The following is a 21,574-nucleotide window of genomic DNA, read 5'->3' on the forward strand; positions in this document are numbered from 1 at the left end:
AGATGCAAATTCATATTTAATACTAGGTCAAATGCAGCTAGAAAGAGTTTAGTTTTCTGAGGGCAGTTCAGCTATTGCTCAACCTGATTTTGGCCATCAGAAAAGATAATTTAATTGCATGTCTCCAAAACTAAAATAAATCTAAATGTAAAATTCATTTTACAGGGATAATTCCTTTGCTTTTCTCTCTCTCTCTTTTTTTTTTTTTTTTCTTCTACCCAATTTCCACAAATCAGTGGGCAAGATAACAGTGGTTTTTCTCTTTTAAACAAATTATATTTTTGATACACAGGATATTTATATATTTTTCTAGAATAAATATGATAATTATAGTGATATTATTGCTATCAGTTTATTACAATTATATGGCAGAGAGCTCAGTTCAAATCTAATAAAAACAGTGTTATCACCCTGTATTGGAGGAACCAAGACAAGATAAATCATATGCAGAAAAGAACCAAATAGAAGGCAATTTCACTGGAATCCTCATCTAAAAGGCTCCAGGTCTTAAAGTACTGAAAGGATTTTATTATAAATCTGTACCACTGCATGAACTCCATGATAGCATCAAACGGAGCTCTAGTTATATTTAAGTCTTAAATCTGAAGAGAAATCCTAGTGATAAAATCTGAAGGTTTCTTGTAAATCAAATGGCAAACAACCACCCATTTCCTTACAGAGGAATATTTTAAGTTTAGCTCTTTGATTCAGAATTGGAAATGATGCTAAAACAGGTTTCTGAAAAAATTAAACTGTAAGCTGTCATATTCCATCCCCCTGAATGTGAATGAGCAGAGCCTCTAGGATAAACTTGATTAACATAGAAAAGGGTAAAATCTTATGTCTGCTTCTACAGAATAAAAGATTTTTGAAACACCCCCAAACTGTGTTCATACTGTCCAAATAACAGCACATGCTATTCCTCTATCACTCAAGCAAATATTTTCATTTTAAAGAAAGTTGCTTCTGTGTCTTTTTTCCTAACATCTCTTATTAAAACTTGGCTGTTATGTGCAGTGATTTAGATTTGGCTGTTTAGCCTCAAACTCACCTTTGTGCAATCTGAGTCAAGAGAGAAGCCTATCTCAATGACAACAGTGATGACAATAATACAAAAAGCAAAATGGCAGCACTTACTAGGAGCAGACCTGTGGGAGTGTATGTTGTCATTTCATTTTCAAATCACCTGAAAGTTGGTATTATTACTATTTCTCTTATAAAAAAGTAAATAGCACATATGGAGGTTAAGCAATTTGTTCAACGTTGCACATACAGGTAATAATAGGTCAATTCTTTAGACCCAAGAGCCCATGATTTTTATTACTCTCCTTCATTATCTCTCTACTGTTTAAGAGCACAAAGCAACCAAACAATTGAAAAAGAGTGCACCAAGGTCCAGGTACTCTTGTAGACCTTACAAAAGCTGGAAATGGACAAAGATCTCCAGCCACATTGTGGAGTCTGAAGAGAGTCTACTTGTGAGCTAGGCTATGCCAGAGACACAGTGAATAAATTCTGCAGTCCTAGGAGGGCAGCAGGAAACAGCAGGAAAGAGTTCAGGTTCTAGTGTTGGTTGAACCACAGTTCAAATCCTGATCTGGGTACTTACTAATATGACTTTGTTACTTATCTTCTTGACTTAAAGTTTATTCTACTGTAAAAGAAAAATGATAATAGCTTCCATATCAAAATTTTAAGTTAAAATAATGCACATAATGTTTGCACATTATACTAGACACATGAGAAGTTCTAACAATGTTAACAATTACTTTTATGGACTTGGTAGACTAAGTAGAGCTCAGGAACTAACTCACCACCGGAAGCACAGCTTTCCCATACTCGTGTTTCTGATATTGAATGGACATCTAAAAGGTTACACACTTCTGGGCTAATCAATGCCATAATTTTCAAAAAGGGAATGGGTGATCTCTGCCTTGCATTTCAGAAAGGAAGCAGGCATTACTGACCGAGCTGATGAGGTTGGCTCTGTGACTTGGCGTTGCACACGGACGCCATGAGCACAGTTCTCCTGGACCCCTGGCTGGGTGGAGAGGGGAATGTCAGGGGAGGTGTGGCTGATCTTCATGGAGGAGTCAGGGCAGGGTGTGGGCAGATCTAGGAAGTCCTCACTGTTCTCCTGCTCATTGGTCTCTGCATCCGTGTAGTTAAGAGGTTCCTGGTTGTTGTCTTTGCTACCAGACAGTAGGCCTCGTTCTCGCCACGGAACCCAGCAGAGTTTCCAAGACACGAAGAGAGACACGCCAAAGAGGGCAAGACCACAGGCAGTGACCACAAGGGTCAGCAGGCTCACCGAAATATCTGAAAAGAAGCAAAGATCAGAGGTCAGTGTGACTGTGCCTCTAATATACCCCCATTGCACAGATGGGCAGAATGATCCTCTCATCCATTCATCCCTAAGAAGGTGACTGCAGGAAGCCAGATTGGGGGATGCTGTAGGGTCATCTAATTCTGGAGCAGTGACGATGAGAATTTGGACGCAAACCAGAGGACTAGCGAAAGCAGAAAGAAGGTAGGATGACATGCAGGATGTGTTTAGAAACAATGAGCAGCCTGCAGCAGCAAGACACAGGTTATACTCTGGAGGAGTAGAAACGCTCTGTGAGTTGAATGAAACCCTATCCTACATGCAGTACAAATAATTAACATTTTCTGAGCAGGGCAGTTTCAATGGTCCTTTAAAATTACTCTGTCATCTCAGAGAGCTATATAATACAATTTGGGAATTAAGTCACAACTTTTTAAAACAAGAGAAACTAGAGTATTTTTTTTACACTTTTGCTATTACCTTTAAAGGGTCTAAACAAAATAGAGCTCAAGACTTCTGTGAAATTTGTGCTCCAATGGTCACGTTCTTGGGACCCAGGGCACACTGTTGGAATTTGAGGTTCCCAAGTATCAGACCCTGAAACAAGTTGCTTAAGAGCAAGAGGTGTATTTAGACGGCAAAGAAAACATGGAGAGGGAAATTGGCCAGTGGGCAGGGAGGACTAAAGGTTAAGCCCTATAGTGACTACGGTTTAAGCCTATACCTAAGAGTTACCCTACACCAGGAAAGAGGGGCCTGGGTTGCTTATCTACCAAATTCCTTCAGTCACTGACTTGAGGGTGGCTCTCAAAAGGCATTAAATACTTGGCTTTTCAAGCTGCACCACAGGTAGGCAACATGAGTTTCAGTGGCAAGAAAAATCCCACATTGAAATCAGTGCAGAGGCAATAGTAGAGGTTGACAAGCCTGCACTGAAGTGGTGAGGGGGAGGGAATATGGCAGGTGATGACAGCAACTGTATATGACCACAGTCCTGAAGCCATGCAGTAGCCAATGAATGTGCTCCTAACTTTCAGTACAGAGTTCAATTCCCCAGGCTTCCAATCCAAACTACAATAGAACCAGTGAGGTTGATTCCAACCTGAAATCATTCCTGGCACTATTACTTTAAAGAACACTTCTACCTGTCTTTCTTGTGCTCAACTACACGCAGGAGCCCTAATGATTCTCCCAGGATTTGCTTCTATGTGTCTATCATTAATATCTGCATTGCTTCCATTAAAGTTTCTGAATGTCCACTATGTGCCAGGTATTATGCTACTGTTTGGAGATAAAATAGGGAGCAGGACAGACTCCATCCCTTCACAGATTCACATTTCAGTGAAGGAGAAAGTCAGAGATGATTTACACCTCACAATTTCAACTATCCACAACAACACCAATGTTTTATGATCTCTGACAAGTCGCTGAGGCATGTATAGATCCTCCTGTAAGCAAGTACTTACTACTGAGTCAGCTGATCAGCTACCATGCGTGTGCTTTTTAAAAAAATTTAGCTGTAGAGGGACCTAATAACTTTATTTATTTGTTTATTTATTTATTTATTTACTTACTTACTTTTATGTGGTGCTGGGAATCAAACCCAGTACCTCACACGGGCTAGGCAAGCACTCTACCACTAAGCCACAACCCCAGGTCCCACGCATGTGCTTTTGAACATTACTCTGAAGGCACCTGATCGTTCTCACCAAATGACAACACTATTTCTTCATGAAAAATTGCTCTTGAAAGAAAGCCAGCTTCCAGTTTAGTGATGGATATAACAGATGTACCCTAAGCCTCCTAGTCAATCTTTGCCCTTGTGGTGAGACAATATTACATCTCTATTTGAAAACATTTGGGTTCTAGTTCCAACATGGGTGACCTGGTGCAAATCTTTTTCTCTTCTGTCTCTTCAAATTCTACTGAAGGTCTGGGATTGTGGCTTAATGGTAGAGTGGTTGTCTAAAATGTGTGAGGCACTGGGTTCAATCCTCAGCATCACATAAAAATAAATAAAATAAAGGTATTGTGTCCATCTACAACTTTAAAAAAATTTTTTTAAATCCTACTGTAATGGGATAAGCAATGGAAATGGAGGAAGGGTACCATCGATCCATCACCAAGTCAGTAACTTTACAGAATTTCTGGAATTTAGGAAAAGCCAATCAGTGCTGAATACCTAACACAGTCAAATGAAGGGACGCTAAGCACAAATAAAAATTAAAAATACCAGGTACAGGGATGAGGGAGAGGATAAAGTAAACCACACTGCATAGAGCCCCAACATAGGGTGAACATGATTTGACCACAGGCTCCACTTGCTCACACAGCAGAGTGTAAAATTTATTGCTGCAGACTCCTGTGATAAGTGATAGTGCTGGGTGCACAAGGAGGGAGGAGACCCAGCCCCAGTTAACCCCTAATAAAATTTAAAAACAAAACAGGCTCCACACAGTGGTGAAATCCCTTAATACATTCTGTAATCCAAACGGAGGCAAAACTCCTTCCCTATGAACTGCTAATTACTTCAGCTTTGTCCTGACACAGACAGGTTTAGAAACTATGAGCAAAGACTAAAGGAAGGGCATGCTGGGAGGAAGTAGGTTTTAGGAATGTGAGGTGATAACTGCATTAAATTTACTAAACAGTCACTCTCCCCTACCACGGTGTCCCTCTCCCAGGAACCAGCCTAAATCCCAGTCCTCTGATGTCCTGGACGTGTGGCTTGATCTGCCTAATGAAAGATGAGTGGGTATGGTCCATCCCACCAGAGCTCTCGCCTTAGGCATAAGACGAGTTCTCAGATGGAGGCTAATCTTCCAGCCTGTCTGTGTAGCATAAAAAGACTTGTGGCATAGGCCAAAGTCCAGAATGAAAAATAAATTTAAACCTGACCCACAGGCTAGTGCAGAGCTGTAAGCAATTCACAAATCCATGAGCAAAACCTGAATATTTGGTATTTTAAGTTACTAAGATTTTGAAGGGATTTGTTGCCATGGCAAAAAAGTTGACTAATATGCATGACTGTCCATATTTGCTGTCCAAAGCTAAGACACTTTTAAGAGGGAAAAGGGGTTATATTAATAACTACATGGGATAAGATACTTAACCCAGGATTGTCCAGGGTAAACTAGGACATAGGGTCACCCTGGACTTAAGAATCCCACATGAGCTCTGAACGCATCAGCTTAGTACAACATGACTTCCCAGGTTTTAGCTTGGCATAAACAACATGCCAAATAACTCGAAGACTTGGCCCATTTTCAGTAACCATTGGGACTCTGACCCTGCTCAAGAACAAGTCCAGCTCGTTAGTTGGTTTCCAGTTGATGCGCTCAAAAGACAGTTTGCTCAGGGATGAGGAGCCATGACAGCAGAGATCTTGTCTACTTCAACACTCCAGGAATCTCAAACAGTTCCTGGCACATAGTAGGCATTCACTAAATGATGAAGCTCATTGGAGGAGCCCTGGAGATACCTTCTGCCAAACCTGAATCATTGTTGCATAGGTTGTGGCTTATAAACCACTTAAGGGGTGCTCACCACAGTCACATTCAGTCTTTCACATTTTTGCATTTATGATTATTACAAAAAAATTTTTCTAACAAATGATAAGAGTTGACTTTTATTATTCACATTAAGATGCCATGTGAGTCAGGAGTAAGCAAGAGAACACCTGAGAGGAGAAACCAATGATGGCATACACTGCCACACCAGTCACTAAGTGTGATCGTCTGGAGTTCTGTCACAAAGAGCTGTGTGCCCTCTAGACACGACATTTGTGACTTTTCCCCCTCTTGTCAGAAAAAAAGTAAGAGTCACTATGGTCATACTCCTCACCTCAGACCCATGACCTCAGCAAATGAACAGAGAATCGGTATAGAATCAGAGAACAGTTATTTATGAGAGAAGTTATTTCTCAAGTTAGGTGGTAGGTATGTGATTATTTGTCTTATTATTAATCTTAAAGTGATATGTACTCTCATTACATTTACTCTTTGGCATTCATAGTATATTTCATAGCAAAAACTGAAATAAAATGGTGGCAATAAAAATAATTAGATAATTTTTCTATAGAATAAGAACAGCATAATAGGTCCTTTTGTCCAAGGATCAAGGGAATAACAACACCACGCTTTGGGGATTAAAGGAGGTGAATGGCACGCCAATTTTGATTCAGATCCCTGAAGGTGCTGCTGCTTTGGTTGGGGGTGATGGTGCCTGAAACTGTACCAAGAACTGTGTGGAATGCATCTTTCCCAGGGAGGTGATGTGGAGTAGAATGCCCTGCAATTAGACTCTCGCCATACCATGTGATGTACCACAGCAATGTCACTGCAACACCAGACACAGCACTCTGTGGCATCTCCAGGCTCAGCAATATCCTAGTTGGTCATATATAATTCTAGGGGACCTCCATAAGCCTAAAAGAGTGTAGTGTTTTTTCGGAATGGCAACAATTATTGGCTAACGAGTGAAAAGTTTGAATATCCATACAAAGCATATGAACCAAGAAACAGTAGTTGTCACCGTAAGGTGTGAAGGACCAGGAAGAACACATGAACAGACACTGTAAAGTCATAGGACAAGTAGAACAAATCAGCAGCTCAAAAGTGTCCAACCATGCTGAGTCATCAGAGCAAATGGATCCTGACATGAAACAAATTCAAGCAAGAGGTAAATTAATTTGGTAAGAAGCATGGCTATAGCAGTACCCAAAAACAGACACTCTTGAGATCCTTCTGATCTAGAAATAAAATAACATGATTGCCTAAACAAAAGAAATATTCAAGAGGTTAAAGTCAAGGAACTTGAGTGAACATAAACCAAAAAGAAAAAGCCAAAAGAAACCAAAGACTTCAAATATTTAAACAAAAGATAAAGGATGTATAGTATTCACACAGGAGGTCTAAAATTTAAAGTTTCCAAAAGATTAGGAAGGAGAAAATGAATATGAAAATCATTGAAGGAAAAATTTAAAATTCCCTAGAAATGAAGGACAAATTGACAGGGTGCTCTGATTACCAATGATAAAATAATATCTTAGATGCATTATTAAGGCATTTAAAAGTATTAAGATTGGAGATAATCACAAGACTTAAGAAATGAAAATAATAAGTTCACAATGAAATCAGAACCATACTGGCATTGAACTTCTCATCAGAAAAAGTCAATAACAGAATAATGTCTGCAAACTTCTAAGAAAAAAACTACATTCAACTTAGAATTCTCTACCCAACATGTTACTGACAAAGTATGAGAGTTACAAAAGTCAGTTTTAGATCTGCAAGAAGTTAGAAAGATTTTTTGCTAAGGAAGTTACTAGAGGATAACTGAGGAGATTAAAATGAGACAGAAGACCACACAATACAGGACAAATTACACTCAACTCAGAAGACTAGTGAAACAAAGTTCCAGAGAGGAGTCAGTCCAGCCTAGAGCAGTTACAATGATTAAGCACCTAAAATCACTACACAGTTAAGAAACAAGTATAAAACAAGGAAAACTGAACTGGAAATCTAACGATATTAGATATTATCATTAGTAACTACTAGGTATGATAATTATATTGTGGTTATGTTTTACATATGGAAATATGTGCTATGATGTCTCGAATTTGCTTCAAATTATAGATGAGACAAGACTGATCATGAGTTGATAATTACTGAAACTGAGTTTTGAATGTGTGAAGTCTATTATATTATTCTCTCTACTTTTGAATATATATGTTTGGCAATTTCCTAATGGAAAGTAAAAATAAAACACTCTTTGGTAAAGGGAAATGTTGATCCCTGACTTCAACCTTAAGACATTCTTATTTAATAGGTCTTAGGTGAGGTCCAGAATCTCTGTTTAATGATCATCTCAAATCTCAGAAGAATCTTATACAGATGGCCTGTAGATAACACTGAGTAAATCTGATCAAGAGAGAGAGAGAGAATAGATAGAAAGATAAGAGAGATATTTATACATACAAATGTGTATAGGGGTGTGTGTGTGTGTGTGTGTGTGTGTGTGTGCGCGTGCGTTCAGAACACAAGATACCTTCCTGATCCTAAGATAATTGTGCCTTGGGGGGCCAAATAAAGATAATGATGGGAAATTTTGTTATGGAAATCGGGTCATGGGGAACTTGAGGATGTCACGTGGTGTCTTCCAGAGAAAATGGTAATGTAATTAGTTAGAGGAAACAGGCAAGACCAGACAACCTTATGATGAGATGTTCAGTGTTTCAGTGAACTGAACCAATGAGAAACACTGTATTAGAATAAACCTTAGGGATCATCCAGTATATTCCATGTGAGAATTCCCTCATTTATATCTTTTCATTTGACTCCAAAGCCTTCATTTAATACTTCATATTCAGTATTTTTAAAATTTTATACAATGAATATATATTACTTTTGTTCTTAAAATATTGTGAACCTAAAACTTCTCTAAGAATAAAGTCTATTAAAATAAATAGAAGAGGAAGAAGGTTGGGAAAGAGAGGGAGAAAGAGGAGAAGAGGGAGGAGGATTGCTGGGTTCAAAATATCACAGCATTCTGAAGTTATTGAATAAAGGAGAATTTAGCTCCATCCACACCTCAGTAGGCTAGAGGGTACCTTCTAAATGGTAATGCTGATGCATCTTGGATAAGAAGCATGCAATAGACTTAAGGTTAAAATGAGATGCTTTGGTGTTTAAATGATTGAACTGAAGTTGTCTAGGAAATGTGGTATTGCAGACATTGCTATGTAATTATACTGTAGGCAACACAGCACAGTAGTTACAAACAGATTGAGTCACAAAGTCAAGATTTGCAACCTAACATTAATTATGTAATTTTAGATAAATTTTATCTAAATCTTATTTTGTCATAGTAACACTGAGATCATAATAATCTCTACCTCTTTGCATGGTAATGAATACTTGGAAAGGTGCTAGTGCTCAATGAAAAGAAGTTACTGTGCTTCTGTTGTTGTTGTTGTTTTTCTATGATGTATCTCAGGATGAAGTTACTTCGCGTCCAATCTTGTTCTTATAATTCTTAGGTGTCTGCCGATAAGTGATCACCTTGGTTACTAAATATTGAGGGCTTGGGCAGCTTTATGAAATGGGCTGGCACTAAGCAAATAAGAGATGTCCAATCAGTGCTTAGTGAACTGCATTACTGAGGAAGAGAGAAGGACCTCCTATTGTACAAATGATATTTGCTAAGAACTAAACCAGTAGTGCAAAATAAATAAAAGTAGTCCTTGCCCTCAAGAAACTACTAGTCAAAATAATTTCAATATTGCTATTCACAATTCACTGAGTACTACTAGAGTCCAGAAGTCAGGAGTATGCAGCCAAGTCTGGAATTCAGAGAAGGCTTCTCATATGACTAAGACAGAAATTAGTACCAAGAAGTGATGTGTATGTGGTGGGGGGGTTGCTATAACAAAACCCTAAAAATGTGGGAGCTAGGTAATGAGTAGAGACTAGAAGAATTCTGAGATGTGTGCTTGAAAAGTCCTGCACTGAATGGACTATTAAGGGGGTTCTGGTGAAGACTCAAAATGAACCAAGAGGAGAGCTGTAGTGAGAGCCCCAATCTTCTCAGAAAACACCTACGTAAACATGAGCAGACTGTTGGTAGAAATATGGTAGAGACTATTCTGTTAAGGTCTTAGATGGGAATGAAGAACACGTTATCAGAAACTAGAGAAAAATGATCCTTCTTATAAAGTGGCAAAGAACTTGGCTAAATTGTGTTCATGCTTTACTGTTTTGTGGGAGGGAGAACTCGTGAGCTGGGTATTTTAACTGAAATTATTTCTAAGCAAAATATTGACAATGTGACTCCTCCTGACTGAAAGAAGAAAATTAGAGAAGAAAGAAATCCCTTGAAGACAAAATTACTACTAAGTACAAAGAACTAGAACTAAAAGATTTAGAAAATTTTTGGCATATCCATATTGCAGAAAATGAGAAAGCATGTTAAGAAAGAGAACACTAAGGGAATGGTCAAGCAAACCTTTGACAAGTAGGTTAATATGAGTGTGCACCACATACGATCCAACCAGAAAACTGACAGTTAGAATGAAGGGGAAGTAATGGGCAGGAACAAATGAAGGCTATCCGATTTGGATTTTGCAGAATGATACCATAGAGCTATTTACCTGGAAACTCATCCTATTCTATTTGGGAAAAATGACCCAAAGGAAGATTCAGAGATCACCCAGTCTACCTCTTGGATTTCAAAAGGGGAGCCATAGCTTTGCTTTCAACAGGCCAGATGGCCTCCACCCAGAGCCATGAGGACAGGGCTGCCCAGAGGCAGCAGTATGGGGCCACCTGGAATAACCCTGGAGGTTCAACTCATGTTTGGCAGAGCTGGGGAAGCAGGGTCAGAGCTTCATGTGTCCAGAAAGAGGGACCACTACCAGAGTGGGTCCAAAAGGCAAGACCTCAGCCGAGGGGTCCTAAAGGGAAGAGTTTTGAGCCAAAAAGGATTGTTTCAAGTCTTAAGACCTCATGGAGTTTTCCCTGCAATTTGGATTTACTTGGAATCCCTTACTTCCTTCTTCTTTCTCCCTTTTGCATTGTAAATATCTATCCAATGTCTGTCCCTCCACTGTGTTTTGGAAGCTTATAATTTGGTATCACAGGTTCATATTTGGAAGAGTAATGTGTCCATATCTTGAGTCTCACCCATATCTGATTTAGATGAGACTTTGGCTTTAAGACTTTAGAGTTAATAGTGAATATAATGAATGTATTTTGCAAGTAAAATGACATGGACATGGATATTAGGAGACAATGAATATAATGCTATAGACTGATTAGTTTTGTCCCCTAAAATCCATATGTTGAAACCCTAACCTTCAATGTGATAGTATTAGGAGGTGGGGCCTTTGGAAAGTGTTGGAATTAGTTCCTTTATAAAAAAGACTCCAGAGAGATCCCTCACCTCTTCTGCCATGGAAGGACATAGTGAGAAGACGGTCTCTGAACCAGGAAGCAGAACCTCGTCAGACACCATAAGTGCTGCCACTTTAGTCTTGGACTTCCCAGTCCCCAGAATTATGAGAAATAAATTTTTGTTGTTTATAATACACCCAGTCTATGGTACTCTGTTATAGCAGCCTGAAAAAACTAAGACACCAAAAATGAGCAGTGAACCAAGTTCTACTTTCAACCACTTCACATATGCAAAAATGAAACCCAAGTAATCTGGCTATGTGGTCAAAAAATTTCACTGGTTGAAAAGAGCAGCAAGGGCTGCTGTGTATGACCATGCATACTACATAGGGTACTACCTGTTCAATTTACATAATAGCCTGAGAAGGATCTTGCATATTCCAAGAGACCTAGGCCCAGATTTGTACCAATTATATTCTGTGACCATGAGTAAATCACTGCCCTGCTACGGTCTTACATCTGTCCTAAAGGCCTGGATGTGGCTCTCAAATTCTGTGGTTCCTATAAAACTGCCAAATGACCTTGGGTTCACAGCAATATCTGTATCTCAGGCTGAAGCCATTATAATAATTCCCATTAGTGACCACAAGTCAAGGAGTGCTATCCAACTGGAGGCTATAATTTAGGGCCATTCCTGCCTTTTATTTTTGCAGCAGACATGGTGCTTTCTTAGCACTGGCTCATAGTGAAAATTGCAAGGATTAAGGAGCATTAACTTGGGCCTGCAGGAGCCATATCATTATTAAGGTACTGAGCCAGGTAAACAGAGCACACAGCTGCCTTAACTCTTAAGTAACCCAAGGGCTAGTAAAATGAATTAGAACATGGAAACCGGCAATGGCATTAGTTGCCATCTTTCTGCAACCATCATGAAGCAAGGCACATCTGCAACAGGACTGTGTCTCTGATCCTCAGATTCCTTCCTCAGAAGGCTGCCAGATGATTCTGACTATGTAACTAAGCAGCTGGCCTAAAATTAGTGTTGAGAGAACACTTGCTGTTGCACCTTCTATTTGCAAAGTGCTGTCTCATGGGTGTGACCAGCTCCTCCTAACACTGGCATCACCACCTCTGCCTTGAGTGAGGCAGATGGGGCAGGGACTGCTGAGGCTACAGGAGCTGGAGCCATAAACACTCAAAGCTGGATTTTAGCTCTTGCATTCGTAATTTCTCCCCTCTAAAGCCTGTTGCACCTGAGCCTGCTATCTGTTTAACAGAAAGGTTTAAGAATCATAATCAGGCTTGTTCCTCTTTCCTCTCTTTTATTTGGTCTCTCCAGAAAGTATTTAATTAGGGGGAAAAATATTTTAAGAGAATATTTTACTATACTCACTTATTTGGAATTGCTTGTGAAATCTACTGTTTTCTATATCATGGGATTCTGGTCAGTGTAAGGTAAAAGGACACACCCAGATGTGCTAGGATTCTTGTAAAATAATAGAAAATAGATGATGGGGACATTTGCCTGAAAAGAACAATATGAAATAAAACTCAAGGAACAAGAGCTAGGTCAAAGAGATCAATGACCCTCCTTAGTGTGTCTGTGGGAAAACAAGAGTCCTGCCCTGCCTGGCAGTGCTGGTGGGGATGCTGGGGTGTGGGAGTTGGCAGTGGGAGATCTGGTGTTCAGCTGTTACTCACTGCAGACTGTGGATTGTATACAACCTGTTGTGGGCCATTTCTCACCTCTCTGATGGGGGAAGAAATTCTTCCTTGCCTGGCAATGCATTTGAGTCTATATAAAAGCTTGTCACAGTGTTTTATAGTGTTTCTTGACATTCTCTTTAAGCCCAGCACTGCTGCTTTGGCCCCATAATTCATAACTCCCAAGGACCTTTCCCAACTTCTTTCAGTGGGAGTCCTTTACTAGACCAGATCTGGTCTTGCTTCGTTCCAATTTATGTTTAAATCTCTCATCTACCCTGTGAAACAAGATCAAAAGGTTGGTTGACAATCACTTTTGTGAACCAACATTTAGAAAAATTTCGTAAAGCAACATATAATGAGGGAGTACTTCCTCCCTCCCTCCCATTCCTGGCTTGCATAAGGAGTGACTTTTCTCTAAATGATTCTGATCACTTCTCTCACTGCTTCTCCATTCAAAAGAAAGTGATTAGAGCTTTAGATTAGAAAGCTCAGGCTTGGTCCTGCCTCGCCCTTCTATTTGACATTCTCCTGCCTGCACAGGGCACAGTGCAGCATTAGGAAGTTTGTTGCGGTTCTGGACCCCAAAGTCAGGCAGATTTTCCTTCCTGGTCCTTTCTCAGACCACAGTTGGATACCTTCAGGACAGGGCCTTGATCCTTAGACATCAGTCTGACCAAGAGCAGACTGCATGTGTGCTTTCTACTCTGTGCTTATACTGCTGTGGCAGAGGACTGCCAACTTCTGTTGATGTGAAGGAAATTTAATGGGGGGGGGGGCATCTTTTCAGGGCACAGAGTTGAGAAAGAGACAAGGGTACATGAGGAAATGACCTGGAGACTGTGGGTAGTTTTTTTTTTTTTTTTTTTTTTTTTTTTTTTTTTAAGCACCTGTGAGAAACTCCCCAGAATCTTCTAATATTTCTTGAAATAGAGCAGAGCTCCCTGGAGAGCTATTGAGGACAATGGACCAATGAATTTTATGTAGAAGTATCTGCAGGCTGTCCAGACTCCAGGCATTTCAGTGTGCAATTCTATGATTCTGAAACAATATTTTCTTTGTCAAATTAGAAACTTTAAAAATCCTATACTCAATTCAGTATTTTTACATGATGCCCTTTATAGTCAAAAACACTCTTTCAATATCTGATTGATCTTGAAGCTATGTCCTAGCATTTGCACAGTAAGTCCTGCAGTAAGAAACTGTGGAAGGCCCACTTACCATTCTAAATTCACTTTCCTCCACTCTCTCCCTGGCTCTGGCCCCTTTAAGGATAACCCATATGAATGATATCCCAGATCTCCCTTGACTTTTGCTTCTGTTGAGTTCAGCTGATAGGAGCTTCTAGTGAAAAACTGGAGGCCAGGAGGATTACAGTTAAGGTGTTCATGTCCCTGGTTATGTTAATGCTAAGTCACCGTGTTGCACATGCCCCGCTTCTAAAGCCACTGCTCTTTTTTTGGGTTCTTTCAGACCTGTGGGTAGTGATAGATTCCTTCTGTTATTGGCCCTGGAGCATGCTACTACACTTTGTTGATTACCTCAAATCCCAACCATATCTTTGCAAAAAACATCCTTGTATTAAACTCTCAAATTTCCTAGTTTGATCATGTTGCCTGTTTCTTCTGGGAGTCATATTGATTCACTAAGAATGGGTTGTTTTCTATTCTGAGCACTACCTCTAGTTACCTGGGTAACCTCAGGGAACCTGTACTTATATATGAGCCTGAGATTTCCAATATACAAGAAGGGATGTGGTGAGATGGAAGAAGAGCCTTCCAGATCTCACATTCTCAAATGGAGCAAAAAATTCTCCCTAAAGTATCTTCTACAACCCAGCATGATGTCTGACATAGAAAAGGCACCCCATGTTTGACAAATGACAAAATTCTAAGCTATGTATCATTTCCATTTTATCTGTTCATTCCTTACTCCACTAAAAATGTGCTTCAGGAATAGGAATTGACAAAGAAGTTGTATTAAGAGTACTTGCTCATCATGACTGATTCCACACTCTTCTGAACATGTAAGACTCCACGGAGGCAATGTAGTATTGCAGGAGCATGGCCCTGAAGGCAGGCATCATTTGTTAAATTAACTTCATAACACATTGTATTGAGCTTCCTTGTGTGAAGATATTATGTAATTGGGGGTAGAGAGACTTATCTAGAGTGTGTTAGAGAAATGATATCTTCAAGAGAAGCTCTGATGTCTTCAAATAGTCTTGTTCCTTTGTCCAAGTCCAACCCTGGAAGAACCTCTTTTGAGCAGATTTATTCCCATTCCCATTCTTCCCTACTATTTCCATCTCTGTCTGACTTGAACCCTGGTCCATGCTAAAAACACAATTTATAAACCCTTATCAGCATGGACCATTATATTCTCAACCAAATCCAGATCCCAGATTATGGACCTGCCTATGCTAAAGCATGATCAGGCTTAAATTAGTTGTTGAAAACATGGGCTCTTGTGTCTCTATATTTAATAATCAACTTTCCACAAATTACATCTTTGAAGCTAACTTTCTGTCAGCAAAGATTTTATATGACTGAAAGAAAGGTGGTATATTTTAAATCACTAATTTTCAACATCAGTCATACATGGAAAGCCATACATGATCATATTATCATCAAAATGACTAATATTACTGGCATATGACCAAGGAGTATGGTAATTATTCTAAGGAGCAGTGATCAGTAAAGAAAAAAAAAAAAAACTTAAGACTTCACTATGACTTACTCTTAATTCTAGATGGAAGATAGAGGAATACCATTTTTTCTCAAAGTGTTCTCTGTTCTCTTCATAAGTTCTAGAAATTCGGCATAACAGGCAGTAGGCAGAGCTGTGGCTATGAGCAGGCACAATGTTTCTTAAGACGTTTCTGGAATCCTCACTTTTTTTTTTTTAAACCAAGTTAGTTGTTTCTAATATTTTTTTAAATTGTAGCAAAACATAAAAATTATCATTTTAATCATTTTAAAGTGTAGGATTCAGTGGCATTAAGTACGTTTACACTGTTATACAACCAATCACCACCTTCCATCTCCAAAACTTTTTCCACCATCTCATATTGAAACTCTGAATCCATTAAACACTAGCTCCATATTCCCCAAACTCTCTGGCCCCCTAATAACCACTGTCTACTTTAAGTTTTTATGATAAACCAAATAGTTTGTTTCACTTGAAAGTTGGCACTAGACAGGAGCTTCACCTTGCAAAAGTGTCTAAAAAATCAGGGCCAGAGAGCACAGGCAGGCTGTGGCATGAATGATGAGGGAAGATGAGAGTCTGGGGGCCCATCCCAAATGAGACACAGGAGGCTGAGATGGGGAACAGGTGTTTAACTAACATTCTGCAGGTCCTCTGACCTGAATAGAAATGTGCTGTCCTGGGTATGTACAGAACTCCTCACTTCTCACACCCTCTAAGCCTTCATCAGTAATCTACATCACTAGGGGTGAAGGTGAGCTTGAGTCAGAAGTGTTCACTATATGCCAGAAATGTGAGCCTTGGAGATAGGAATAAATCAGACTTCAAACAACAGCAGTAGAGAAGGCTGGGTCCTCCCCCTGAAGAAGAGGAAGAAACTGAGGCCAATTCACTAGTGATAGACCAGGCAGACATCTATGGGCAGAACCAGAGGTTAGCAGGCAACCAAGGCAAAGTAAACAGGAGCAATACTGGAGGAAAGAAATAGTTAAGAGGAGAATGAAGGAGGAAGGATGACATAAGCTGTAGGCTCAGATGAAAGGCAACAAAGCCAAAAGGAGTGGCCCATTTATGTAAGATATTATCTCCACCATGTCTCCAATGGGAAGCTCACAGGAAAACAGAAGACATGAAAGGATGGAGCTAATGGTCCAGGAAATCTAGGCATAAAATGGTAAAGTAGCCTCACTAAGCTCAAAAGTGGGTGGTATTCTGGAAATATTTGAATTACACAAAAGTAAATGAAACAAATTTTAAAAAAATTGAAGCTACTGAAAGGGATGAGTTATTATTAACATTAAAATATAAGAGGATCAACTAAATTAGGAGGAAACTGATGAAGAGTTAAGTTTTTTTTAACAAATACATATAACTCTGAAGATTTCCTAAATACCAGTAATAGCCAGATACATAGTCCCTTTTAAATATTCCTTCCAAAGCACTTCTCATGAAATGCCCCTCCCCTATCTCCTAGGGTCTAGCATCTGTCCCAGGGTTTCCCAGGTCTCTGACAAATACGTATGTCCTACTGCTGACTCTGGGAGTCTATATGAGAAAACACTTGAACAGTATTGTAAAATTAAGTGTATTGAGCACCTATCTCTGCCATTTGCTAAGCTGTTAAGATGCTTCTTCCTACTGTGAACTGCTACATGTTCTGCTAGATGGACTGCTATATGTCACTTGGAAAAAGTAGTACATCAAAGTTTAAACAATATCATTTCCACCAGATAATCTAGCAAATATGTAACAAGAAAATGGAATAAAAGCATAAGGCACTTGAGTATCTTTATAGCTTGCATATTGTTTTGAGAATTTCTAGATATTTGCTGCTTTATAACAGAAGGGAGTCTCTATTTCATTATCCCAAAATGAAGAAGAAAATGTAATTAAACATCATCACATTAATCACATCAGGAAAAAAGTAGGGATGCCAATTATCTCAATGGAAAGAAGCAATGACCAGGTTAGGAATAAGGAGTCTGACCATGAACGAATACTACCCCTCTTCTAAAATAGGCAGCGACCCAAGTTCTCTTCAGAACTTTGGACAATTAAAGAGAGAACAAAACCACAGCGACCTGAGAAACCAGTGTGAATAATTATGTCTGACTATTACTTAATGCTGTCTTAAGAAGTAGACATTTCTGAAAGAAAACACCTTTGGGTTGATGTTGGTCAGAGTGTCCTGAACCTTTCACTGAAGGACAAATTAACAGAACCATTAATTTAATATGTGTATTGAGAGGGAAGAGCAGCGCTTCTGATCTTTAACTTCCAAATTCCTCAGAAATAGGATCTAGGGATACTCCTGGGAAGTGGAAATATAACCCCATGGTTGAGTGAACTCATACTGTGCTGTCCTTTTGTTTCTCAATGCTCAGATTCCACAGTTAGAGGAAGGTGGAGGAAGGTGAGAGTCCTTGCAAAGGAGAAAGTATAGAAAAATAAAAGACTCAACCATACTAAGTGTTTTGAGGTAAACTTCTGCTTCTAAGATATTAAAAATATGGAGCAAACACACACACACACACGCACACAAAAAAAAAAAAAAAAAAAAAAAAAACAACAATAGAGAAGCATAGAGGATCAATCCAGGAAGCTCCCTAAAGAGAAAACTAAGAAATAGAGGGAAAAAATTGTCATAAAAATAATATTTTCCAGCATGAAAGAAAGACGTAAGTTTTGATTAAATGTCAGGAAATGCTAAGCAAGATGAATGAAAAAGGGCAGGGCAGGCAACTAGATACATTGCTATGAAATTTCAAAACTTCAAGATTAGAATAATGTCACATCTAGATCAAGAAAAAACTGTCTTCAGACTTTTCTTAGGCAATTCTAGAATGTTAGAAAGACTATTACACAATACCTTTAAAATTCCAAGAGGAAATTGTTTTCAGTGTAGAATATATTGTGTCAATTCATTAGTTAAAATAAAGGCAAAATAAAAGCATTTTTAGAAACATAAAGGACACAACATTTAAATCTTATGTCCCTTTTTCTGGAAAAAAAAAATTGAGGATGTACTCCAGATGTGTTTTCTAAAGGAATTTAAAAAAGAGAGAAAGTAGGGAAACGCTACCTAATCTTCAAGTGCTAGTGACGTGAGGTCCCAGGAACTCAGCTCTGTGCAGGTTGGAGTGAATCTTAAGAGAAAAATACTGTGAAGAAGAGAGTGGAGTCCCAATACCAAATGTACAATCAAAAGGTTGGATGTATTTAAGATATAGTGAAGAAACATGCTTTTGTTTACAAAATATTCTTAGTATCGTAAGATAATAAGAAAATATTATAAAATAGTTTTAAAAACACAAACTGCCATACAGGAAAGTAACAATGAAATACAAAATCAACTAATACATGACAAGATTTTCAACAACTGTTGGCATGGAACTGAAGACTGTCTTCAAGGAATCAAATCCTTTACGACACAGAAGAAAGCAACACAAAACTGGGTTTCCTTTTCTGAGGGCCCAATCGCTTTGTGGTTCCATAGTAATTTTTTACAAAATCACAATATTGTAATATTGATAACATTAACTCATATTTGAGTGCCTACCAAGTGCCAATACTATGGTAAGGAAATTCACTGATCATCAACTATCTATGATTACCACAATTTAACAGCTGCTAAAATGACACAGAAAAGTGAAACAACTTGCTGAAGGCTACTGTTAGCCTAAGAAGGTCCTTTTAGCTAATGGTACTAATTGAGAAAGTTGTTTAAATATAGGCATAGGCAAAAACTTCCTGATTAGAATTCCAAAAGCTCAGGAAACAATAGCAACATTCAACAAACGGGATTCATCAATTTAAAAAGCTTCTGCACAGCAAAGGAAATAAGGGCATGAAAAGAAAACCTACAGAATGCAAAAAAATCTTTCCCAGCTATTCTTCCAACAGAGGATTAATATCCAGAATATACAATGACCAAAAAAAAAAAAAAGCAACACACACAAACACAACAAACACAATTCAAATAACTCACTCTAAAATCAAGCAAATAAGCTAAACAGACATTTCTCAAAAGTATTACAAATGGCTGACAATTATACAAAAAAAAGTTTCAACATTGTTATTTATAATGGAAATGTAAATCAAAACCACACTGAGATTTCATCACATTCCAGTTAGAATGGTAATCATCAAGAATACAAATCATAATAAATGGTGGGGGGGCACTCATGTTATCAGTAGGAATATAAATTAATATAATCACTGTGAAGATCAATATGGAGGTTTCTCAAAAAAACTAAAAATAGGATTACCATATGGTCCAGTCATACCACTCCTTGATATTTTTCCAAAAAAATTAAAGTCAGGGCACTTTAGAGATATATATACATAACCACGTTTATCACAGCACAATTCACAATAGCCAGATTATGGAATCATTCTAGAAGTCCATCAATAGATGAATGGATAAAGAAAATTATATATACACAATGGGTTTTTACTTAGCCATAAAGAAAAACAAAATTATGTCACTTGCAGGAAAATGGATGAAACTGGAGAGCATCATGTTAAGTGAAGTGAGTCAGACTCAGAAATATTCTGTTTTCTCATATGTGGAAGCTAGTGGAGAAAAGAGAGAGATTGAGAAGGACATCGTGAAAGTAGAAGGGGAGACCAATACGAGACAAGAAGAGGAACAGGGGGAAGAAGGAGGGGAGATGGAGAGAAGGAGGAGAAAGGAGAGAAGGAGGAGAAAGGAAGAGGGAGGAGAAGGTAAAGGGAGGTACTAGGGAGTGAAATTGATCAAATTATGTTACATGCATATACCAATGTCATAATGAAACTCACTATTCTATATAATTAATATGAACCAATAAAATAATGTTTAAAGCAAAAACAAAACCCACTTGCCTTAAATATTATATATTTTAATATAAACTTAATTTTAACTTAAAGACATTATTTTACCAATCCTTTGACCAAAGGTTAAGTTCTTTTCCTTGAAATGGATTCTCTGAGTATAGTTCTGGGTCATGTTTTTTACATCAAAAATAACCATAATATGGTTTTGTTATGTTTATTCCACATTTCTTTAAAGTGGAATAATTTATTATTTATAATTATTTGCTATTAATAATTTGTGGAGGAAAATTCTTCTAGATTTTTACCACTCCTTTTGATCTTTTACAGTTGCTTCTCCACTATTAACTTGTCAACATTTTTAAGAACTTGCCTTTATTGAGCCTTACAAAGCATCTGATTCAATTTTCATAGAAACAATCTTTTAGTATTCATATTTCAACAGTATATGAAATATTTAATTAAATTGCATAACTGCAACAAGTATTACAGAATAAACAAATTTGGGGACAAAAAAATAACTGCGTCTTAGTAAGCATTCAGCTTAGCTTAGGGGAATAGAAATAAATGAGAATAGTAGTGAATCTGCAATCTGTGAGCACTCAGTAAAGTGTATCATGGTATCTATTGAAATGTGTTCTACAATAAATGGGAATCCCCAATAATTCTGTAAGTCAGATATTTGAAAAGAGGTTAAGAATAATTCAAATGTACCATCAACATGGCTTACAGGTATGTATATTTAGAATTAATATGACTGAATTACATTCATCCATCAATATTATAATTCTAGGACACCCTTTTTGCCTTCAGATACCAAGAGAAGTGGATGCTAAAGTCCTTTATATAAGATGCTCTAGTATTTGAATAAAACCTTAAATCATCTCTGGATGATTTATAATAACTAATATAATGTAAATGCTATGTGAATAGTTGTTATATGGTATTATTTAGGGAGTGATGAAAAGGAAAAAAGTTTGTACATGTTCAATAAAGATGTGATTTTTTCTGAATATTTTCTATATTCAGAAAAATATACTATATATACATACATATGTGTGTATGTATATGTGTATTACGTGTATATATTATATACACACATACATAACATATATATAATATACATATA

The 21,574-nt window shown here is 38.0% G+C and overlaps 1 protein-coding gene across 2 annotated transcripts in view; it reads right to left on the minus strand.

Annotated features, from left to right (window-relative positions):
- The window catches only part of Syt9 (synaptotagmin 9), a 183,132-nt gene that overhangs the window by 130,251 nt on the left and 31,307 nt on the right, over positions 1-21,574 (minus strand). For both annotated transcript variants that reach the window (XR_007103948.1, XM_047517364.1), the window contains exon 2: positions 1,968-2,319. Coding sequence is in view for 1 of the 2 variants with exons in the window: in XM_047517364.1 (XP_047373320.1) it covers positions 1,968-2,319 (352 nt within the window). In the remaining variant the exon portion in view is untranslated. The remainder of the gene's footprint in view (positions 1-1,967; positions 2,320-21,574) is intronic.

The sequence above is a fragment of the Sciurus carolinensis genome, chromosome 11 (genome assembly GCF_902686445.1).
Source record: "Sciurus carolinensis chromosome 11, mSciCar1.2, whole genome shotgun sequence".
In the NCBI taxonomy this organism is placed as follows: domain Eukaryota; kingdom Metazoa; phylum Chordata; class Mammalia; order Rodentia; family Sciuridae; genus Sciurus; species Sciurus carolinensis.